This window comes from Balaenoptera musculus, chromosome 3 (assembly GCF_009873245.2).
Source record: "Balaenoptera musculus isolate JJ_BM4_2016_0621 chromosome 3, mBalMus1.pri.v3, whole genome shotgun sequence".
In the NCBI taxonomy this organism is placed as follows: Eukaryota; Metazoa; Chordata; class Mammalia; order Artiodactyla; family Balaenopteridae; genus Balaenoptera; species Balaenoptera musculus.
The window spans coordinates 150,649,284-150,667,112 of NC_045787.1; the positions used below are offsets into that span (position 1 = coordinate 150,649,284).

Sequence of the window (17,829 nt, forward strand, 5' to 3'; positions counted from 1 at the left end):
AGCCTCTCTGGGTTTGTCTTCTGTTGCTTCCTCCATCACACACTCCCTCTCCAAATGCCCCTCAAGACACACAGAGAGACCCATAGACACCCAGATGCAAGGCAAGGCTGAAGGGTGTTTGTGTTACTCCTTGCAGAGTACTGTCAGGCCAAGAATGAGGGAAAGGGGCCAGAGCCATGGAATCTCTGGGGACCCTGGGAACGAGGTGCCTGAGTGGCATCAGGGTCTCTGCCTGGGGGCATGGGAAGCATCTGTGCCCTCCTTGCTGTGTCTGGGTCATGGTTCTGGCTGAGTATCTGTGTGGGGGAGGGGAGAGCCTGTCCACAGACTCCCCCTGCAGAGCTGACGATTAGCAATTAACCGGGAGGAATCTCGGGGGTGAGGTTAATTGGGGAACAGAGGGAGGGCAACTAGGGTTCTAGGGACTTTGCCCCTGACCCGAGGGTATAAAGAAGAGGATCCCAGCTTCTCCTCAGGCCCCTAGGGCTTCCCTGAGCATCTGAGCAGGAGCTGAAACACAGAACACCAAGGTGAGTCCAGGGTCCCCACACCCCCACCCCATCCCCAACTCTTAGGCTCCTCACCTCTGTCCTTACTGTGCCTCTGTTTCCTGTCCCCCATAACATCTCAGTCCCAGCCCAGCCTGGCTCACTGCCCCAGAGTAAAACGGACTCATGCTCTTCCAGGGCTTGGAATTCAGCTCTGCATGCCCCCCAACCCCACAGCCAGGGCCCTTGGAATAAGGTTGGGGGTGAAGGGTGGGGTGCTGAAGCAGACTGGGTCACTCCCACCCCGACAGCCGGGAACTCCTGCGGCAATTCAGGGGCGGCTAAAGCAAGTCAAGGGCTTCCCAGACTTGGGGACAGGATGGGGGCCCTCCTTAACTAAACAAGTCCTGGTCTGAGCCTCATTCATGGCAGAAAGGCCCATCAGTGCTTGTTTATTGCTGGGGGGTGGGGGTGGATGGAGAAAGAAGTTCACTTGTGAGGATGAACCCCTGTGCCCCAGGGGCACTCTGGTGGCACCTGCATCTGTCATTAGAACACTTGTTCCCATTGCCATATTCCATCTATTTGAGGGATTATTTCATTGACATCTGATTCTCCACTAGACTTTGAGCTTCCTGGGGGCAGGAGCTGCATCTGTATTTAGCCAGCTGTACCCCAGCATCGAGCTCAGTGCCTTAGATAGAGTAGATGCTCAGTAAATACTTGCTGAATGAATGAATGAATGAATCCCCAAATCTGTGCTGAGCACCTGAGTGTGCATGTCTGGGTGTGGGGGGACGGTGGAGGGTGTGCTTCGCTGGATGTATGTTTGGGATCACACACCATGGGTGTTTGCGCACGTGAGCGTATGGGTGTGTGAGTGTGTGTGAGTTTCCAGGACACGGCAGTTCTCACTCAGTGTTGCTGTGCCCCTGATGTGCAGGGCCCACAGTGTGTACCCAGGATGATGTCCTACGGAGAGAGGTTGGAGGGCCGGGCTGTCTCCCCACTCCCAGTGTGTGGGGGGCACATGATGCGTGGGGCGGCCTTTGCCTACGTGCCCAGCCCACAGGGTGAGAGCTGCTCCCACCCCTGGACCCTGCTTGCCCTCAGTTGCCTACGTCCCGTCCCGGTGGGGAGGCCTCCACCCCTCTGCCCACCCCTCCCAACCTCCCCGGGACGTGGGGCCTCAGGGAACTCCTGACCAGCCTCGCTCCCCAGTCCTGCACAGGATTCCAGGGACCTCAGCCTATGCCTTCCCCAGCCTGGGCCCCGTGGCCCTCGCCGAGCAAGGCTGCCCCTATGGGGAGGTTCTGGAGCACCATGACCCGCTGCCTGCCAAGCTGGCCCAGCAGGATGAGCAGAAGCCAGGTGGGCCTGGGTCGGGGTGGCAGGGGTGTTGGCAGTCACTGGCAGAGCCCTCCAGCCACTGTGCTCATGACTGGCCCGTCTCCAGAGCCTGGGTTGGCCCAGAAGCTGCGCCGGGCTGGCTTGACCCTCCTCAAGGTACCACTGATGCTCGTCTTCCTCTACCTCTTCGTCTGCTCCCTGGACGTGCTCAGCTCAGCCTTCCAGCTGGCCGGAGGTAGGGGAACAGAACCAGAGGAATTATAGAAACAGAACCTGCAGGAGATATATAGAGATCTATGATTTATTGCAAGGAATTGGCTTACGTGATTGTGAAGCACGCTGGGCCTCTTGGGCAGAAGCCAATACTGCAGTGCACAGGTGGAATTTCTCCTTCCCCAGGGAAGCCTCAGGGGAGAGGTAGGGCGGAGGGGAGGGGACCAGGGAAGGGTTTTGAAGCGTCTTGGAAAACGCTGGCTCATGCTCCCTAGGGAAGGTGGCTGGCGACATCTTCAAGGACAATGCCATCCTGTCCAACCCGGTGGCGGCGCTGGTGGTGGGGATCCTTGTGACCGTGCTGGTGCAGAGCTCCAGCACCTCCACATCCATCGTGGTCAGCATGGTCTCCTCCGGCTGTGAGTTGGCCCACGAGGGCCAGGGAAGGAGTGGGGGGCTGGGATTCTGGACCCGTGGCTGGGGTGGGAAGAGCAGGAGTGGGGGCAGGGGCCGCAGGCAATGGGCAGCTCTGGTGTCTCCCACTCTGTTCTCCAAAGCATGGCCTGGAGTCTCAGCCAGGAGGGGCGCCCCAGGAGCTGGGAAGGGTGGCAACTAGGGAGTACACCCTCAAGAAGGCTCACCTCCATGTCGCCACACAGTCACTCATTCCATCAATCAGGGGAACAGAACCAGAGGAATTAGAGAAACAGAACCTGCATGAGATATATAGAGATCTATGATTTATTGCAAGGAATTGGCTTATGTGATTGTGAGGCAGGCTGGGCCTCTTGGGCAGAAGCCAATACTGCAGTGCACAGGTGGAATTTCTTGTTCCCCAGGGAAGCCTCAGTTTTGCTCTTAGGGCTTTTAATCTCATGAGATGAGGCCCACCCAGATTATTGAGGTTAATCTTTTCTCAAGGTCAATTGATGGTTGAGGCAAATCCATCCGCAAAACACCTTCACAGCAACATCTAGATTAGTGTTGGACTGAATAACTGGGTATTAGCCAAGCTGACACATGAAAGTGATGTCACACTCATGTACACATGTGCACACACAAGCACAGAGACACATTTGAATTTAGGACCCGTGCCCTCATGGACATGCACCCACACACTCGTTCACATATACACAGGTGCGGTACACATATGTGAACATCAGTTCACATGTATGCACACATGTAAACACACAGCATGTGCCCCCATGTACCTGTGACGCTGAGGCTGAGCAGAGTCAGCAGCATGGCAGGAATGCCTGCTGGGCGCTGGGATGAGGGCAATGGGTCTGACAGGAGAGGTTGTGGGGCAGGAGCTGGGTGGCCCTGATCCAGTTAGTTAAGAGGCGCCCTCTTCTACCAGTGCTGGAGGTAAGCTCTGCCATCCCCATCATCATGGGCTCCAACATCGGCACCTCCGTCACCAACACCATCGTGGCCCTGATGCAGGCGGGGGACAGGACTGACTTCCGGCGGTGAGGGGGTGGAGCAGTGAGGGGCCTGTCCTTGTCGGGGGAGGGTGGTCCCAGACGCCAGGAGCCCCCAATCTGAGTGCATCCTGGCTCCAGCCTGCCCTGCAACGTGGCCTCCCTGCCCCAGGGCCTTCGCGGGGGCCACAGTGCACGACTGCTTTAACTGGCTGTCAGTTCTGGTCCTGCTGCCCCTGGAGGCTGCCACCGGGTACCTGCACCACATCACTCGACTTGTGGTGGCCTCCTTCAACATCCGTGGCGGCCGCGACGCCCCTGACCTGCTCAAGATCATCACGGAGCCCTTCACTAAGCTCATCATTCAGGTGGAGGCAGGGCTGTCGTGGGGCGGGGGCTGGGGGACTGTAGGACCCCACCCTCACTCCCCCCCCCACACCTTGCCCACAGCTGGACAAGTCCGTGATTACCAGCATTGCCACGGGGGATGAGTCCCTGAGAAATCACAGTCTCATCCGGATCTGGTGCCACCCAAACCCCATGGAGGTGAGTCCCAGGTCTGGCTTCAGTGAGAAGACTCCCTCTTCAGACAGCTGACTGCCAGTGTCATTGTCTGTTCAAAAGCTCTATGTAGACCTAGGGGATCATTTACCCTGGGAGGACAAATATGGGGCACTTTTGCAGTGATACTGTGCCTACGGCAGATGTTGCTACACCCTCCCAGCCTCACACCAGCTTCAGGCAGCCATTGCCAATCAATTAGAGTTAGCATGTCATTGATCTAGCCCAGAGATTGGTTCTCAAAGTGTGGACCGGTGACACACATACCACCTGGGAACCCATTAGAGATGCAAACTATCCGGCCCTTTCCTAGACCCACTAAATCAGAAAAAAAAACAGGTAGAGCCCAGCAGCCTACATTTCAACAAGCCCTCTAGGGCTGTTCCACGCTCAAGTTGGAGAACCACTGATATGGCTCAACCCTGTGGTTTCATAGGTAGAGAAATTGGCTCCAAGGGGCTAAGAAACTCTCCAGAGCTTGTCCTACCGCTTCAGGGCCCCAAGCTCAGGTCTTGCAATCTAGGGCTCTCTCTTCCCCCGGGTGCCAGGGGGATTAATGACTCACTTCTGCCGTGTTTGGGGGCCCAGGTAATGTGCGGAGGTGGGCGGGGAGAGAGTGCTATAAGGATGCCTGGGAAAAATAGGACCAACAGGAAACTGGCCCAGGAGCAGGACAAGTGGGCCATGGAGACCTCACTGGAGACACAACAGCCACTTGTACTGATGTTGGGCTCCTTCCCCTGGAGACTCCCACAGGCCGGTGTCTCCTTGTCCTGCTGCACTCTTCCTGCTGCTTTCTGGCTTCTAATGCCTGGAATGAGGCTCCGTTTGGATCAGTTGGACACTCGTGGACCAGCCATTACACCAGGCTAACATGGAAGCTAGCAATTAGCACACTTTCTCACTCAGCCATAAAAAGGAAAATGCTTCATCAAAACCATAATCCACAGTATTTGCTCCCCCTTGATTATAACATACAAGAAGTAACACCATTTAGAACGAAAGACAAGGAAACCAGAAGCCCAGCACACCCTCTTCACTTGCTACTTGATGTTCCCAGACTTTATCCCAGTGTGAACAGAGAACATTCTTTCAACTGGCCCTGCGAGGTTCCTTTGCATCTGAGTGGCACACAGCTCCGGCTCAGTCCTTCTGAGTGTTCAAGGCAGTTTGACATCAAAAAGCCCATGCAGACAGCTTTCACGCTGGCTTTGTGACCCCTCTAACACACCTCCCCTTCTCATGAGCACTCTGGGCCCTCTCCAAGCTCTCTGAATGGCCAAAATCCCCTCCGCTTCACAGCAAAACCTGAAAGAGACCAAAGTCACACACTTTGAACTTCACAAAAAGCAAGCTGTGGAAGGGAGCTCCTCAGCCGTGGTGATCCTCGAGTCCTCTGAAATCCCTGCTGCCTGCCTGCAGCTGCATTCACCTGGTCTCCCCTTGAAGGATGCACCAGCAAATGTAGCTCTCACCCAGCGGAATCCTCAGTGACGCTGGTCCTGAGGCCCAGGGATTGGAAGCAACCCACCCAAGTTCACTGGGCCGGGGCTGTCCTCACTGCTGCCTCCACTGCTCCTGCTACTGCTCGCCTGAGCACTGTTTTCTCGTCCCAGCTCTCCCGGGAAACCTTCCCTTGAGAGCAGGGTCCAGACTGGATTTCCTTGGCTTGGAGAGTAGCTGGGGGTGGGATGTGAGCTCCCTGTTCTGGCCCTCTCTCTGGGACAGTCCCCTTTGGAAAGTGGCTCACTCAGCCACGTGCACTGGCCGCTCCTCCTGCACTGAAGACTCACGTTTTTCCTCTGGCCACCGAGTCTCCTGTGGCCCCTTCCAACCTGTTCTCATTGCTTCCAGCTTTCACCAAGCTAGGCCCAACCTCGCCTAAGCCAGCCTCCAGGGCACCTATGTGATGACAGTCTGGGGTTTTCCAGATGGTGAAAGAAAAACCAGAGGCAGTGTTTGTTAGCATCCCAACAATTCTTGATGTTCCAGGGTCCTGACACTGTCCTGGGAATTACCTTCTTGTGTGGTCACAGTGTGGATTGTCAACCCTACATACCTGGTTTAAACCAGCTTCTTTTGAGGACTTGGGAGGCAGGGATTGTCACAACCCCATTTTAAACAGGTTCAGACAGGCTTGTCCAAGTCTATGTGATTGAAGTAGGACAAAAATCCTGGTGGAATCTGGAGCCCACACTCTTGACTCTCCATTTCGCTGTCTCTTCCAGATGTATATCCCACCATATGTGTCCATTTCCCACTCTGCCTATCAGGCGTGAATGCCACCAGGTGACCACAGCCACTTGGAGACCCTCCAGGGGTGGTAGGTGCAGCTGTAAAAATGAATTCTCCTCTTTGCCACCAGATGGCGCTGCTAGCAGAGCACTCACGCTCTGCTTCCAGAAAAGCAAAGACCCTAAAACACCTCTTCTCCTGGAGGGGAGACTACTGCACACGCCCACATCCTGCACGGTTTTCCCCAGGGGAAGGATTCTTGGAGCCCACATTCCTCTGTGAGCTTAATCATATCCTTCAGTTCCCAGAGGTGTCTCCTTAATTTGGGTTGTCTCTGCAAGCACATAAATCCCAAGCTCTCTCTTCCCAGATCCCTCACAACTAGCCCCTGGGGAGAAGTGGGCAGCATTATGGACCTCATGCTTCAGACAGGGAAACTGAGGCTTAGAGAGGTTACGTGTTTTGTCCAGTGTCACACAGCAGGGAGTGCTCAGCTGGCGTTGAGCCCAGGGCTAAGGCAACCCCTCCACATGCCCCTCCCACTCCTCCACCCCCACCTACCCAAGGCCCAGGAGGGATGGGCATATCCTGGGGCTATGCCCCAGACCCTGGGCCTAGCAGCTCTTTACCTAGGCTGGAGCTCCCACCTTCCCCTCTGCTGGACAGGGAAGCCCCAGGGCCTGCTCCTTCCCCTCCCGTCTCTGCCCACCCAGCCTGGCAGTGCAGTTGACCCTCTCTCTGCCACTCTTGCTGCCTCCACACTCCTCTCTTGCACTTTAGGGTCTCTGGACCGGCCCTTTGAGCTCAGCCAGGGCCACATAACCCCAGGCAGGAAGGTCAAGTTTCCAAAACTCAGAAGTCCTAGCCCCCAGCCTTGCCCTGCCCCGACATTGTCAGCACTGAGTGGGACCCCAGTGGAGCTCCTCTCCTCCTCCTCCAGCCTCCCCAGGTCCCAGAGACCCCTCCCCCAAGAGACCCCTAGGCCCAGCGCAGTGCAGGATGGTCCACCAATTTCCTTCCCAGCAGGGCCAGGATCTTCAGGCATGTCTGCAGGAGCCATTGATCCTGACCTAGGAAGTCAACCCATACCCACACACCATGTGATACTAGATAGGCCCAGGGAGGGAGGGGGTCTAATCCTTATTTGGAGGCACAATTTATCGAAGGCTTGTCATGATCTAAACCCTGTTGTGAGTGCTTCACACATATTTCCTCCTGTAACCTTTGCAACAGCTCTTTTCTTATCCTGCTTTAGAGAAAACAGGCTCAGTGAGGCGGCATGACTTGCACAAGGTAGCTGAGATAAAAGCAGGATTTGAACTCAGATCTGCCAGACAGCAAACACCCAGCTATCTCCCAGTTACCACCACTTTCCCAGCCGGCTTTTCCAATCAAGCCCATCAGAGACTATTTTCTCCTGGTTTCTCGGCCTGCAATTCTGGCCCAGGCTTGATGGTGCCCCAGGGCCCTGGTATGGCCAACTGCGTACGCAGATGAGCACGCTGCCCCCCTCGAGGGAGTACATGCCACTAAAATAAACCCCGATTTAAAGTCAGGTGCCATAAATGTTCTTATCTCTAACACACATTTTTTAAATGACACAGATTAGAATAAAACATAAAGGAGCTGTAAATCCAAGTGCCAGTACCACACCTGAGCCCTTACCCTCAGCACCCAGGAAGGTCAGAGGGGTGTGGGCTGTGGACTCCCCAGGGGATCCCACAGGGAATGTGACCAGGGTCCATATCAGCTCCCAGAGGAGGAAGATGGTGGTGACAGGGAGAAGCTGTGGCTCTTTCATTTTGCCTGGGGCCCAAGGAGTAAGGGCCCCTTTCTGCGGCTCAAGTCCTCCTTTGTAACATGGCTTCTTCCTAGCCAAGCCTGGCCCACTTTCTACTTTCACTGATGGGACCCTGGGGGAAAGGTAAGGAGCCCAGGTTGCATTTTTAAAAAGAACTCCTTAGGGAATTCCCTGGCAGTCCAGTGGTTAGGACTCCATGCTTTCACTGCTGAGGGCCTGGGTTCGATCCCTGGTCGGGGAACTGAGATCCCACAAGCTGTGCCAAGGAAAAAAAAAAAACTCCTTAACCCAAGAAGGCTACAGATGAGTGGTTCCAGACTGGCCAGACGGGCCTTCACAGAATTGTAAAGTATGTCTTTAAGTGGTTGCCGGCATTTACAGATTGGGAGATTTTATCTAAACCTTCAGAGTTGTGGTTTCTCTTGTAGAATCAGGCCCTTTGGCTAAGCTGGGCTGCATCTCTGGACAGTGACAGTGGCCTGGAGCTGAGTAGCTGCTGCCCCTTTAGGCCCAGGACACTCCCCACCACCTCCACGCACAGCCCGAGCCCCTCACTTAGGCTACCTGCCTGGCCCTGGGCCCTCTGAGTTAAGGGGCCTCTCCAGGAACCCCCTCCTCTTCACCGATAGTAGGTGGGGGAGGGAAGAGATGTTGGTCCTGGGCCCTCTGCCCCACCCCCTCCAGATAAGGAATTGAGCAAGAGGAAAACAGAACGTGGGCTAGGTGCCTGAGGGGAGAGGACAGGGCAAGGATGCTGCAGAAGAGGAGGCCCTGAGACAGGGATTGATAATAAAAGATGGGGAAGGGAGAGTTTTCAGAAGAAGTGGGCCATGGTCAGCAGCCTCCAATGCCAAGGGGAGGTAGAAGAAAACGTGGACAAGACACCATCGGATCAGGAGGGCCCTGCAGGCCCCAGTGAGAGCCAGCTCAGTGGGTTGATGGGGCTGAATATTCTGAGGGCCGCCTACAGCCAGATTCTCCTGTGGCAGATATTTTCAACTCCACTTCATCATTGGAGGAAACAGACTCCGAGAGGGCAAGCAAAGCATCCAAGGGCATGTAGTCAAGAGGACCATCTGTATCCCCTCCATCCCCCATCTCTCCCTAACCCCCACCTTAGCCCCCATCCCAGGCTGCATTTTCCTGAATTCTCTAAGTCACTCTCCTCTTAATCTAGGTTCCCTCCCTCAGGCCCAGGGCAGAGGCCAACACCAGCCGGATGCTCGGAAATGCCACTATGGAGAAATGTGAGTACCTGCAGCGTGGGAGATGTCTGGCACGGCAGGGCAGAGTCTGGCAGAGGCAGGGCCATCTCCCACCTGGCCACTGTTGCTTCCAGCCCCAGGACTGCCCAGCTCCTGGGCTTGGGTCTGGCCCTACTCTAGAGGTTGAAGAGACATGAGGCAGGGCCTTTGGCTCTGAGCCCAAGAGTGTGGCAAAGGTCGGGGGCTAGGAGCTGGATTGAGTGGGTCAGCTCTCAGAAGCTTGATACCACTACCACCACCCTCCCACAGGCAGCCATATTTTCGTGGACACAGGACTGCCTGACCTGGCTGTGGGGCTCATCCTGCTGGCTGGCTCCCTGGTGCTCCTGTGCACCTGCCTCATCCTCCTCGTCAAGATGCTCAACTCTCTGCTCAAGGGCCAGGTGGCCAAGGTCATTCAGAAGGTTATCAACACTGGTGAGCCTCGAGCGGTGGGTGGGCAGGCCCCAGGATGGGCCCTTCTGGATCTTGCTGAGTCCTGCCACTGCCTTGGTGTGTGATCTGGGTAAAGCCCTACCATCTCTGAGCCTCAGTTTCCCCATGTGAACAAAGAAGAGACTGGACGAGGTGATTTTTGAGGCCCCTGAGGTGCTGACAGCTGGGGATCTGTGGCTGCTTCCAGCTGTGGTTCCATTCTAGCAGGTGGCTCCAAAGAGATTCTCAGAGGCCATTGTTTGATTCAGTTAATAGTCATTGAGCCCCTACTGTGTGCCAAGCACGGCGTGGTGCCAGGGATAACAGAGGTGAGCCACACAGAGATGGCTCCTGCCCTCAGGGGGCTCACGGCCCACAGGGGGAGACAAGCAATAAAAAAGTGATCGAGGGGGGATAAATTCAGATAGAGCGGTAACTGCCAAGGAGAAAGCAAAAAACAGCAAATAGAATATGGAAGAGGCTGCTTTTGATGGGTGGTCAGTGGCTTCTGTGCAGAGGTGACATTTGAGCAGGGACCTAAATGTGGAGCAGTCAGATGTGGCTGAAGAGCTTTTCGGGTGGAGGGAACCTACCTGAAAGTGCAAAGGCTCCGAGGCAGGACTCAGCTGGGCAGGACTGTGGCACAAAAAGGTGGCCAGCAGTGTGGTGGGAGCTCAGTGAGTGAGGTGGAGAGAGATAGGGAGAGGTCAGCGAGGTAACAGGGACAGAGCAGGTCCCAGGCTGCGCTCAGAGCCTAGACTTTATCCAGGGTAATGGGGGCACTTGGGGGTTTGGGCAGGGCCGTGATACCATCTGACTTTCATTTAAGCCTCATTTTGAGCTTTCGGGACACTGCCTGGCACTGGCAAAGGCAGCATGACAAACTCTGGAATAAGGGGCATCCATGGATCTATGGGAGCTCAGAGGAGGGAGATGCAAAGTCTGCCCAGGGGCTGGGGTCAGGGAGGGCTTTCCAGTGGCAGTGATATCCACGCTGTCCCGAGGATGAATATTTAGGAGTGAGGAGGATGTCCCAGGCAGAGGGAACAAGGGAGCAAAAGGGTGATAGAAGCAGGCTGAGAAGGGCCTTTAATCCAAGATCAAAGAGGACCAGGAAAAGCCACCGCCGTTGAGCAGGGGACTGACAAGGTCCCACTTGGAAGCTGACATCGATTCCTCCTCCCCAAGGAAAGTCCCCGCCCCCTCCCAATGCCCTCCCACTGACCCCACTGGGACCGTTTGCTCGCAGACTTTCCCACCCCCTTCACCTGGGCCACAGGCTACCTTGCCATGGTGGTGGGCGCTGGCATGACCTTCGTTGTCCAGAGCAGTTCTGTGTTCACCTCGGCCATCACCCCACTCATCGGTGAGTCCCCACACCGAGTCAGGGTCAGGTGGGGCATGACTGACAGGAAAAGGGCTAAAGGAAGGAGCTGGGGAGACCATGTCCTCTCCTCTATCCCTAGGCCTGGGTGTGATCAGCCTTGAGCGCGCCTACCCACTCACACTGGGCGCCAACATCGGCACCACCACCACGGCCATCCTGGCTGCACTGGCCAGCCCCCGGGAGAAGCTGTCCAGTGCTTTCCAGGTGCGCTTGGGAGAGTAACCCTGTCAGAGGCAGGACAGGGCTAGGACTGGTGTCTGGAGCCTGACCCAACGTAGGACAACACGTACAAATTAGTTTTTGACTGCCTACTAGGGGCCACCCACTATGCCAGACTCTATGGAAACCATACGGGCAAAGTATACCTGGTGCTGCCCTCAAGACCTTAGTGTCTAACAGGGGAGAGACATTACTGAGAGCCATGCCAATCGAACAAGAGTAAGAGGGATTTGTACTCTGAGGAAGGGGTGCTGGCTCAGTTTGGGGGATCAAGGACTGGGGAGGCAGACAGCAAAGGGGTTGCTGTTCTAGGAGCAAAGGAGTAACTGATAAGCCAGGATGTTGCCCACTCAGAAGGCCAGAGCTTCTGAGCCAGAAACTGGTGTGAATCTTTTAGCTACTGGATCTGGGCAGGATCTGCTGGGGAATTCCTGAGAGGGAGATCAGTGGGGGAAATGTGGAGAGTTCAGGGCAGCAGTTATTTACCTACTGGTCCAGAAGTGTTTCAGTATTTTACTGGGGGGATGTCAGCCCTAAGTGCTGACTTTCCTGCTGCCCAGACCCTGTAGGGCCACTGTTATCTATCTTGACTCAGGAGCTGGCGCCCCTGCCCACTTCCACCCCTCCGCCCTCTCCCCTGCAGATTGCCCTCTGCCACTTCTTCTTCAACATCTCAGGCATCCTGCTGTGGTACCCAGTGCCCTGCACGCGCCTGCCCATCTGCATGGCCAAGGCACTGGGCAAACGCACCGCCAAGTACCGCTGGTTCGCCGTCCTCTACCTCCTACTGTGCTTCCTACTGCTGCCGTCGCTGGTGTTTGGCATCTCCATGGCAGGCTGGCAGGCCATGGTAGGTGTGGGCACACCCTTTGGGGCTCTGCTGGCCTTCGTGGTACTTGTCAGCATGCTGCAGAGTCGCAGCCCCGGGCGCCTGCCCAAGTGGCTGCAGACATGGGACTTCCTGCCCCGCTGGATGCACTCCCTGCAGCCCCTGGACCACCTCATCACCCGCGCTACCTTGTGTTGTGCCAGGCCCGAGCCCCGCTCACCCCCGCTGCCCGCCAGGGTCTTCCTGGAGGAGTTGCCCCCTGCCACACCCTCCCCCCGCCTTGCGATGCCCAGTCACCACAATGCCACCCATCTCTAGGCTCCAGCCCAGACTGCCGCCTGGAGTCAGGAAACGCCTGTGCCTGGTGCCCAGGGTAGAAGGGCAGAGGGGTGTGTCTGTGTGCTCTGGGCATGCGCCTGTCCTTGCGCAGGTCCTCAGAGGTCTGGGCTTGTGAGAGACCTGCTCTGTCCCTGTCACTCATTGAGAGACAGTGTTATGTGCACACGTGGGCATGTTGGGGTGAGCCTGTGTGACAGCCTGCATATGCGTACTGATGCACCTGGGGGTGGGGTGGGGGGGTGCGTGCCAACTGCAGGTTACTTGGGTATGATTTTGAGTCCTTTGCACATGTGCCTGGAGACCTGCACTGTGTTCTTGTGCACACACAACTCTGACTGGGCTGGGTGGGAGTAAGGGTGAGTCTGAGTTCATGACCTACAGCTGTTTGCTCGCGCATAGATGTGGGAGCCTGAGTCGCTGGCTGAATTCTCGCCCCCTCCCTGCCACCTTCCTTCCTCCATGATACCATTCTCCTCATCCTCACCCAGGTTTTCTGTATCATTGTTACAACCCTCTTCCCCAACACTGCTTGATTAAAAAAAAAAAAAAAGAAATGAAACTCTCATTGTGCACTTGGAAGTCTGCTTGCTCTCCGTCTAGGGGGGAGGAGAGACCATGGTTTGGGGTTCAGCAGCACTATCTCCCCTCCCAAAGAGAGCCTGTTGTGCCCTGGAGGAGCCAGCCTACAAGCTCTCCCCAACAATCCTCCTGGCCCTGCCTAATGAGTCCAATCCACAATTCAAACTTCCTGGAGCCCCGGCTAGGGCCACCTTAAGGCAAGTGTAAGGAGGACTCTTTGCTAACCCCACCAGGCTGACCTCCTCTGGTCTCTATCTGCCTCTGCTCACCCACCTCATTGCCTCCCTCCCTCCCTCTCTCTGGGATAAAATCAGTTCTCCAGAAAACAAGTGATAGGTGGGGGCCTGTCAGGGCCACTGGGGGAAGGAGAGGCAGGGTGGAGATGGGCAAGAGAGGTCATGCCCTGGACCCCAGTGCACAGGGCGCAGAAACTAGCCACTCTCCCTCTCACCTTTATCCTCTACTTTTGGGCAATAAACCAGCCTTCATTTAAACCCACCCAAATTTTTCAATTCCTCCTCCTCCATAGGTCCCCCTGAGCCGAGGCTTGCAGAGGGAGGGTCAAGGGGTGGGGGGTGCCAAAGTTCCTCCCTCTAGTCCAGGGACATATCCAGGGCCTTTGGACCCCAAGGAGGCAGGAACGCTGTAGGGCCCCAGACCTAGTTGTGACGGTCTGCAGCATGTGCCTCCCCACCCCCACCTCCGTCCCCTTTGAAGTATGTGCAGGGAGATGCAAGGGCCTGCAAGCCCTAGAGCTGCTCTCCAGGCTACCAGCCCCACCATCACCCACTCACAACCCTCACTAGTGCTTCCTCTTGTCACGTGGAGGGGGTGAGAAGTACCCTGGCCTCCAGCTTAGGGAGTGTTGTGGGAGGGTGGGGAGGGGACTTCCTTTACCGTATGTCCCACACAGATCTGTAGAAAGTTTTGTGGGAAAGGATGCTCAGGCCTGAGTTAGAGGGTTTGAGAACTCCCTCCTAGGGTTGGCCGTCCTTAGGACCCTGGGAAGGCACCAAGGCCCTTGGACTCTGGCCTAGGGAGTTAGGCCACAGGCAGGGCACCCATGGGAGGGCCTGGTGTAGGGCTCAGGAGGCTGGGAAGCCTCTGGACTCATAATACCAACCTCACCAGATACATTTTCTGCAAGGATCTTCTAGTAAAGTACTTTCCGCATCTGCAACCCTCCCCATCCCCCTCACGACCGGAGGGTGAGTCTGCCACTCCCAGGTCAGACTTTATTTTGCCGCTGTCTGGCTGTCCTGCTAGGTGCCCTGCGAGCGCAGCCCGTGGATCAGCTCGTGCATCTTCTTGTTGAGAATGCCCCCATGCACGCCCCGCCGGCCCATGAGCACGAGGAGCACACGCGGCGTGTGGCCCACGCAGATGGCGCGCCCGTCCAGCCCCTTAGTGCGCCCGTCCAGCACTCCGTCTCCCTTGGCCAGCAGGTGGTCTCGGATGACGCAGCAGCGGCGGCCCGCCACGCTCAGGCCCGCCTGCAGGAAGGTGCGCCGGTCCGGCCCCGTGAGTACACCCACCTCCTGCGGTGAGATGGCCGCCAGCAGGCCACCGGGCCGCGATGCCCACACGCAGCGATTGTCCGAGTGGCCCACGATGGCCACGTCGTCGATGCGCTGGTCCCGCAGCACCGCACTGATGTAGCCTTTCCACTCGCCCATTCCGGCTCAGAGTGAGCCCCTCGCCTCTCACTTTCGAGGGTTGTCCTGCTGCGCCGCGCACCTGGAACCCCCCGGGGCACTATGACGTATTCGGGGGGCGGGGTTGTGACGTTGAGGTGGCTGCTAGGTCACAGAGCGGCTATCTATGCTGGAGAATGGGGTGCGGGTGGGGCGGCGTTCGTATCTAAGGCCTGATGAAGTTCTAAAGTTAGCCTGAAGGAGGGAATCGCACGAGTCAAAATAACTCTCAAAATAAACAAACAAGCGAACACTTAAATGGCCCATCAAGCACAGCACACATGAGTTTAAGAACAAAAAGAAAGGTGCCATGTCTAATCTGCCTGACCTCTCAGCCTGATAACCATGCAACTCCCAGAATGTGGTTCTCAAACATTAGGAGTATCAGAATCTCCTGGAAAGCTGATAAACAGATTGCTGGGCCCCAAGTCAGAGTTTTCTCATTCTGCAGTATGGGATGCAGGCACAGAACACGCATTTCTAACAAGTTCCCTGGCGGTGCTGCTGCTGGTCCAGGAACCACACTTTGAGACCCACTGCCCTAGTGACAGTTGGGGCAGGGGTGAGGGTCTTCCACGCCATCAGCCTTAAGGGTCCACACCACTGATTTAATGTTAAGTACTTCTAACCATGGTTCTCAACCTCCGCTGCAGATAGAATCACCTGGGGAGGTTTTAAAACAAACGGCTAGGCCATTTAGAAATGGCGGCTCTGCTGGGAGGCATGTTCTCCGGGCAGCCACCCGGACCCCCGCCACCCCCGCCGGGGCTCTCGGGCTAGGCTTCGCTTCTTCAGGCCATACCAGGCGTTCCTAGAACTTCTAACAGTACCTTGGTGGACGAGTTGGAGTCATTGTTCGAGGCTTGTTTTGCTTCTCTGGTGAGTCAGGATTATGTCAATGGTACAGATCAGGAAGAAATTCGAACTGGTGTTGATCAGTGTATCCAGAAATTTCTAGATATTGTGAGACAGACAGAATGTTTTTTCCTACAAAAAAGATTGCAGTTATCTGTCCAGAAACCAGAGCAAGTTATCAAAGAGGATGTCTCGGAACTGAGAAACGAATTACAGCGGAAGGATGCTCTGGTCCAGAAGCACTTAACAAAACTGAGACATTGGCAGCAGGTGCTGGAGGACATCAACATGCAGCACAAAAAGCCAGCCGACATCCCTCAGGGTTCCCTGGCCTACCTCAAGCAGGCATCTGCAAATATCCCTTCACCGATGAAGCAAACCTGAGGAAAAGCCACCTGAACATGAGCTGGTGGCTGAGTCAGCCCAGACACAGTTTTGTCAAACATCACTTCTTGTAGACATGACATTTTGGGAGAACTCTTTGCCAGAGAATATGATTTTAGTTTTGTGCTCTCATCTAAAATTTTCCCCCTATTTTTATAAGTGTTATTTCTGGAGTACTTTATAAAATGCTTATTGCTTTGGTAAACCAAGTATATTGTCTTTAGCAAAGTTTAAGACTGTTAGCGTGATGCCATTTACAGATTCCTTTTTATGTTTTTGGTTTTTGCTGCTTGTTATTATTTTTATTTTTGAATGAGTGTTAATCTCTCTGTTTCCAGTTTTAGATTATTTTGTATGATCTGAGGGGAAAAGCTTGTATGATCTGATCTGCATATCAAAGGATGAGGATTTCGGTTGTAGGCCTTTTATGATAATTTACCCATCAGTGGCAGTATATAAAAATATGTAAATGTGCTGTTTTTCAAGACTTTGAACTACCTCAAGAAGAAGAGTATATAAAAATAAAAATATATAAAAATATGTAAATAAATAAAAATATGTAAATTTTATATATAAAAATATGTGTATAAAAATATGTAAATTTGCTGTTTTTCAAGACTTTGAACTACCTCAAGAAGAAGAGTCTAATGCAACAATGTAACACTTCCAGAACCTCAGAAAGAGGATATTTTGTAAATAGGTTGGAAGAGGATTATAATATCGTAGGTTAGTGTAGTAACTGTTATTGTACTGCGGTAACCTAGTGCTATAGGAATCCAGTAGTATCCTTAAGTTAATGTTGACTTTTATTTGGGGTAAGTTTATATTTTGTGTAGTGTTTATTTACTTTTGGGGGGGGTAGGAGCAGTGATATGCTAGTGATATTCATTTCTGCAATAATCAGTTTAAGTAACAGAGCGGACCCTGCTCTCAATAGGGGCATAAGTGAAGTATGAGGGTTAAAGTTTGCTGTGATCATCTCTGAGTTTTGAGTTTTGTTTGTTTGTTCTGCTGTTTAGAGCAGATTTTTCCATTAATGAATTTCTTGCTAATGGGTAGTGTTGATTCCAAGGGACTGGGGCCTTGAGGTGGGAGGTTGGCTGCAGGGTGCATGGGAGACTCGGTGTTTGGGAAGATATTGTACCCTCTGTCAGTCACACAGGCCACCTCAGATTCTCTGTTGAACCGTTGTTGAGAAATACAAACCAGCACTGTGTCTGGTCTGCTGTTGAGAAATACAGACCGGCATTGTGCCTGGTCTCCTTGGATGAGGCTTTCCTTTCTCTGTTGTTCACATTCCCTCATTAGATTACACCCCTTCTCCCTCACCCAGTGCTGCACTGTCTCTTGAACAGGCAGTAATTCTGTGACTCGGTGTCTTGCCTTGCTTTTTCTCCAGCCTTGAAGGCCCTGCCCCACCCACCTTGACATCCACTCAAGTTCCCCTCTGGCCTGGACGCCACCTGGTCTCTGCAGCCTCCAAAAGCCCTCTCGTCATATCCACAGTACACAGGACTTCTTGTCTCTTCTGCCAGCCTTGCTTGGTTCTCCCTCTGGAGTTAGTGATCTGTCTCCTTGTTCCTCATGAGAAGTAGGCATTATTCCCCTCTGAATACACAGGGACCATTTATTATCTTTTATACATAATAACTTAGTACTTATTTTTGTTTGTGTATGTGTGTGTATGGTACACAGCCGGAGGCCAACGAATTCCCTCATTCGGAGTATATAGTTAAACAAAGCCTTTAAAAGTTGTTTTTAATCACATTATCTGATTTCAAGGTTGTTAACC

The 17,829-nt window shown here is 54.3% G+C and overlaps 3 protein-coding genes across 3 annotated transcripts; 2 read left to right on the forward strand and 1 right to left on the reverse strand.

Moving 5' to 3' along the window:
- The first annotated feature begins 453 nt into the window (after window positions 1-453).
- Window positions 454-13,056, forward strand: SLC34A1 (solute carrier family 34 member 1). The gene is made up of 13 exons (XM_036849032.1): window positions 454-530; window positions 1,432-1,561; window positions 1,710-1,859; window positions 1,945-2,073; window positions 2,327-2,470; window positions 3,412-3,523; window positions 3,648-3,843; window positions 3,926-4,021; window positions 9,250-9,319; window positions 9,587-9,754; window positions 11,001-11,117; window positions 11,218-11,342; window positions 12,001-13,056. Exons 2-13 carry the CDS (start codon window positions 1,453-1,455, stop codon window positions 12,502-12,504), a joined length of 1,920 nt encoding a protein of 639 aa, XP_036704927.1. The 5' UTR covers window positions 454-530; window positions 1,432-1,452; the 3' UTR covers window positions 12,505-13,056.
- Window positions 13,057-14,313: 1,257 nt separating this feature from the next.
- On the reverse strand, window positions 14,314-14,857 carry PFN3 (profilin 3). The gene has a single exon (XM_036848854.1). The coding sequence runs from the start codon at window positions 14,778-14,780 to the stop codon at window positions 14,367-14,369; it is 414 nt and encodes a 137-aa protein (XP_036704749.1). The 5' UTR covers window positions 14,781-14,857; the 3' UTR covers window positions 14,314-14,366.
- Window positions 14,858-15,500: 643 nt separating this feature from the next.
- On the forward strand, window positions 15,501-16,140 carry LOC118892255 (mediator of RNA polymerase II transcription subunit 28-like). Its single transcript, XM_036846651.1, is given in 1 exon segment — window positions 15,501-16,140. A coding segment is annotated over 1 exon segment (537 nt). The 3' UTR covers window positions 16,038-16,140.
- The last annotated feature ends 1,689 nt before the right edge of the window (window positions 16,141-17,829 follow it).

Excerpts from the sequence above, each read along its gene's own strand:
- SLC34A1 (XM_036849032.1), top strand. The coding sequence starts at position 1,453 with ATGATGTCCTACGGAGAGAGGTTGGAGGGCCGGGCTGTCTCCCCACTC. Across the intron at positions 1,860-1,944 it reads GCAGGATGAGCAGAAGCCAG|AGCCTGGGTTGGCCCAGAAG; the intron begins GTGGGCCTGGGT and ends GCCCGTCTCCAG. Across the intron at positions 2,471-3,411 it reads CAGCATGGTCTCCTCCGGCT|TGCTGGAGGTAAGCTCTGCC; the intron begins GTGAGTTGGCCC and ends CTCTTCTACCAG.
- PFN3 (XM_036848854.1), bottom strand. The coding sequence starts at position 14,780 with ATGGGCGAGTGGAAAGGCTACATCAGTGCGGTGCTGCGGGACCAGCGC.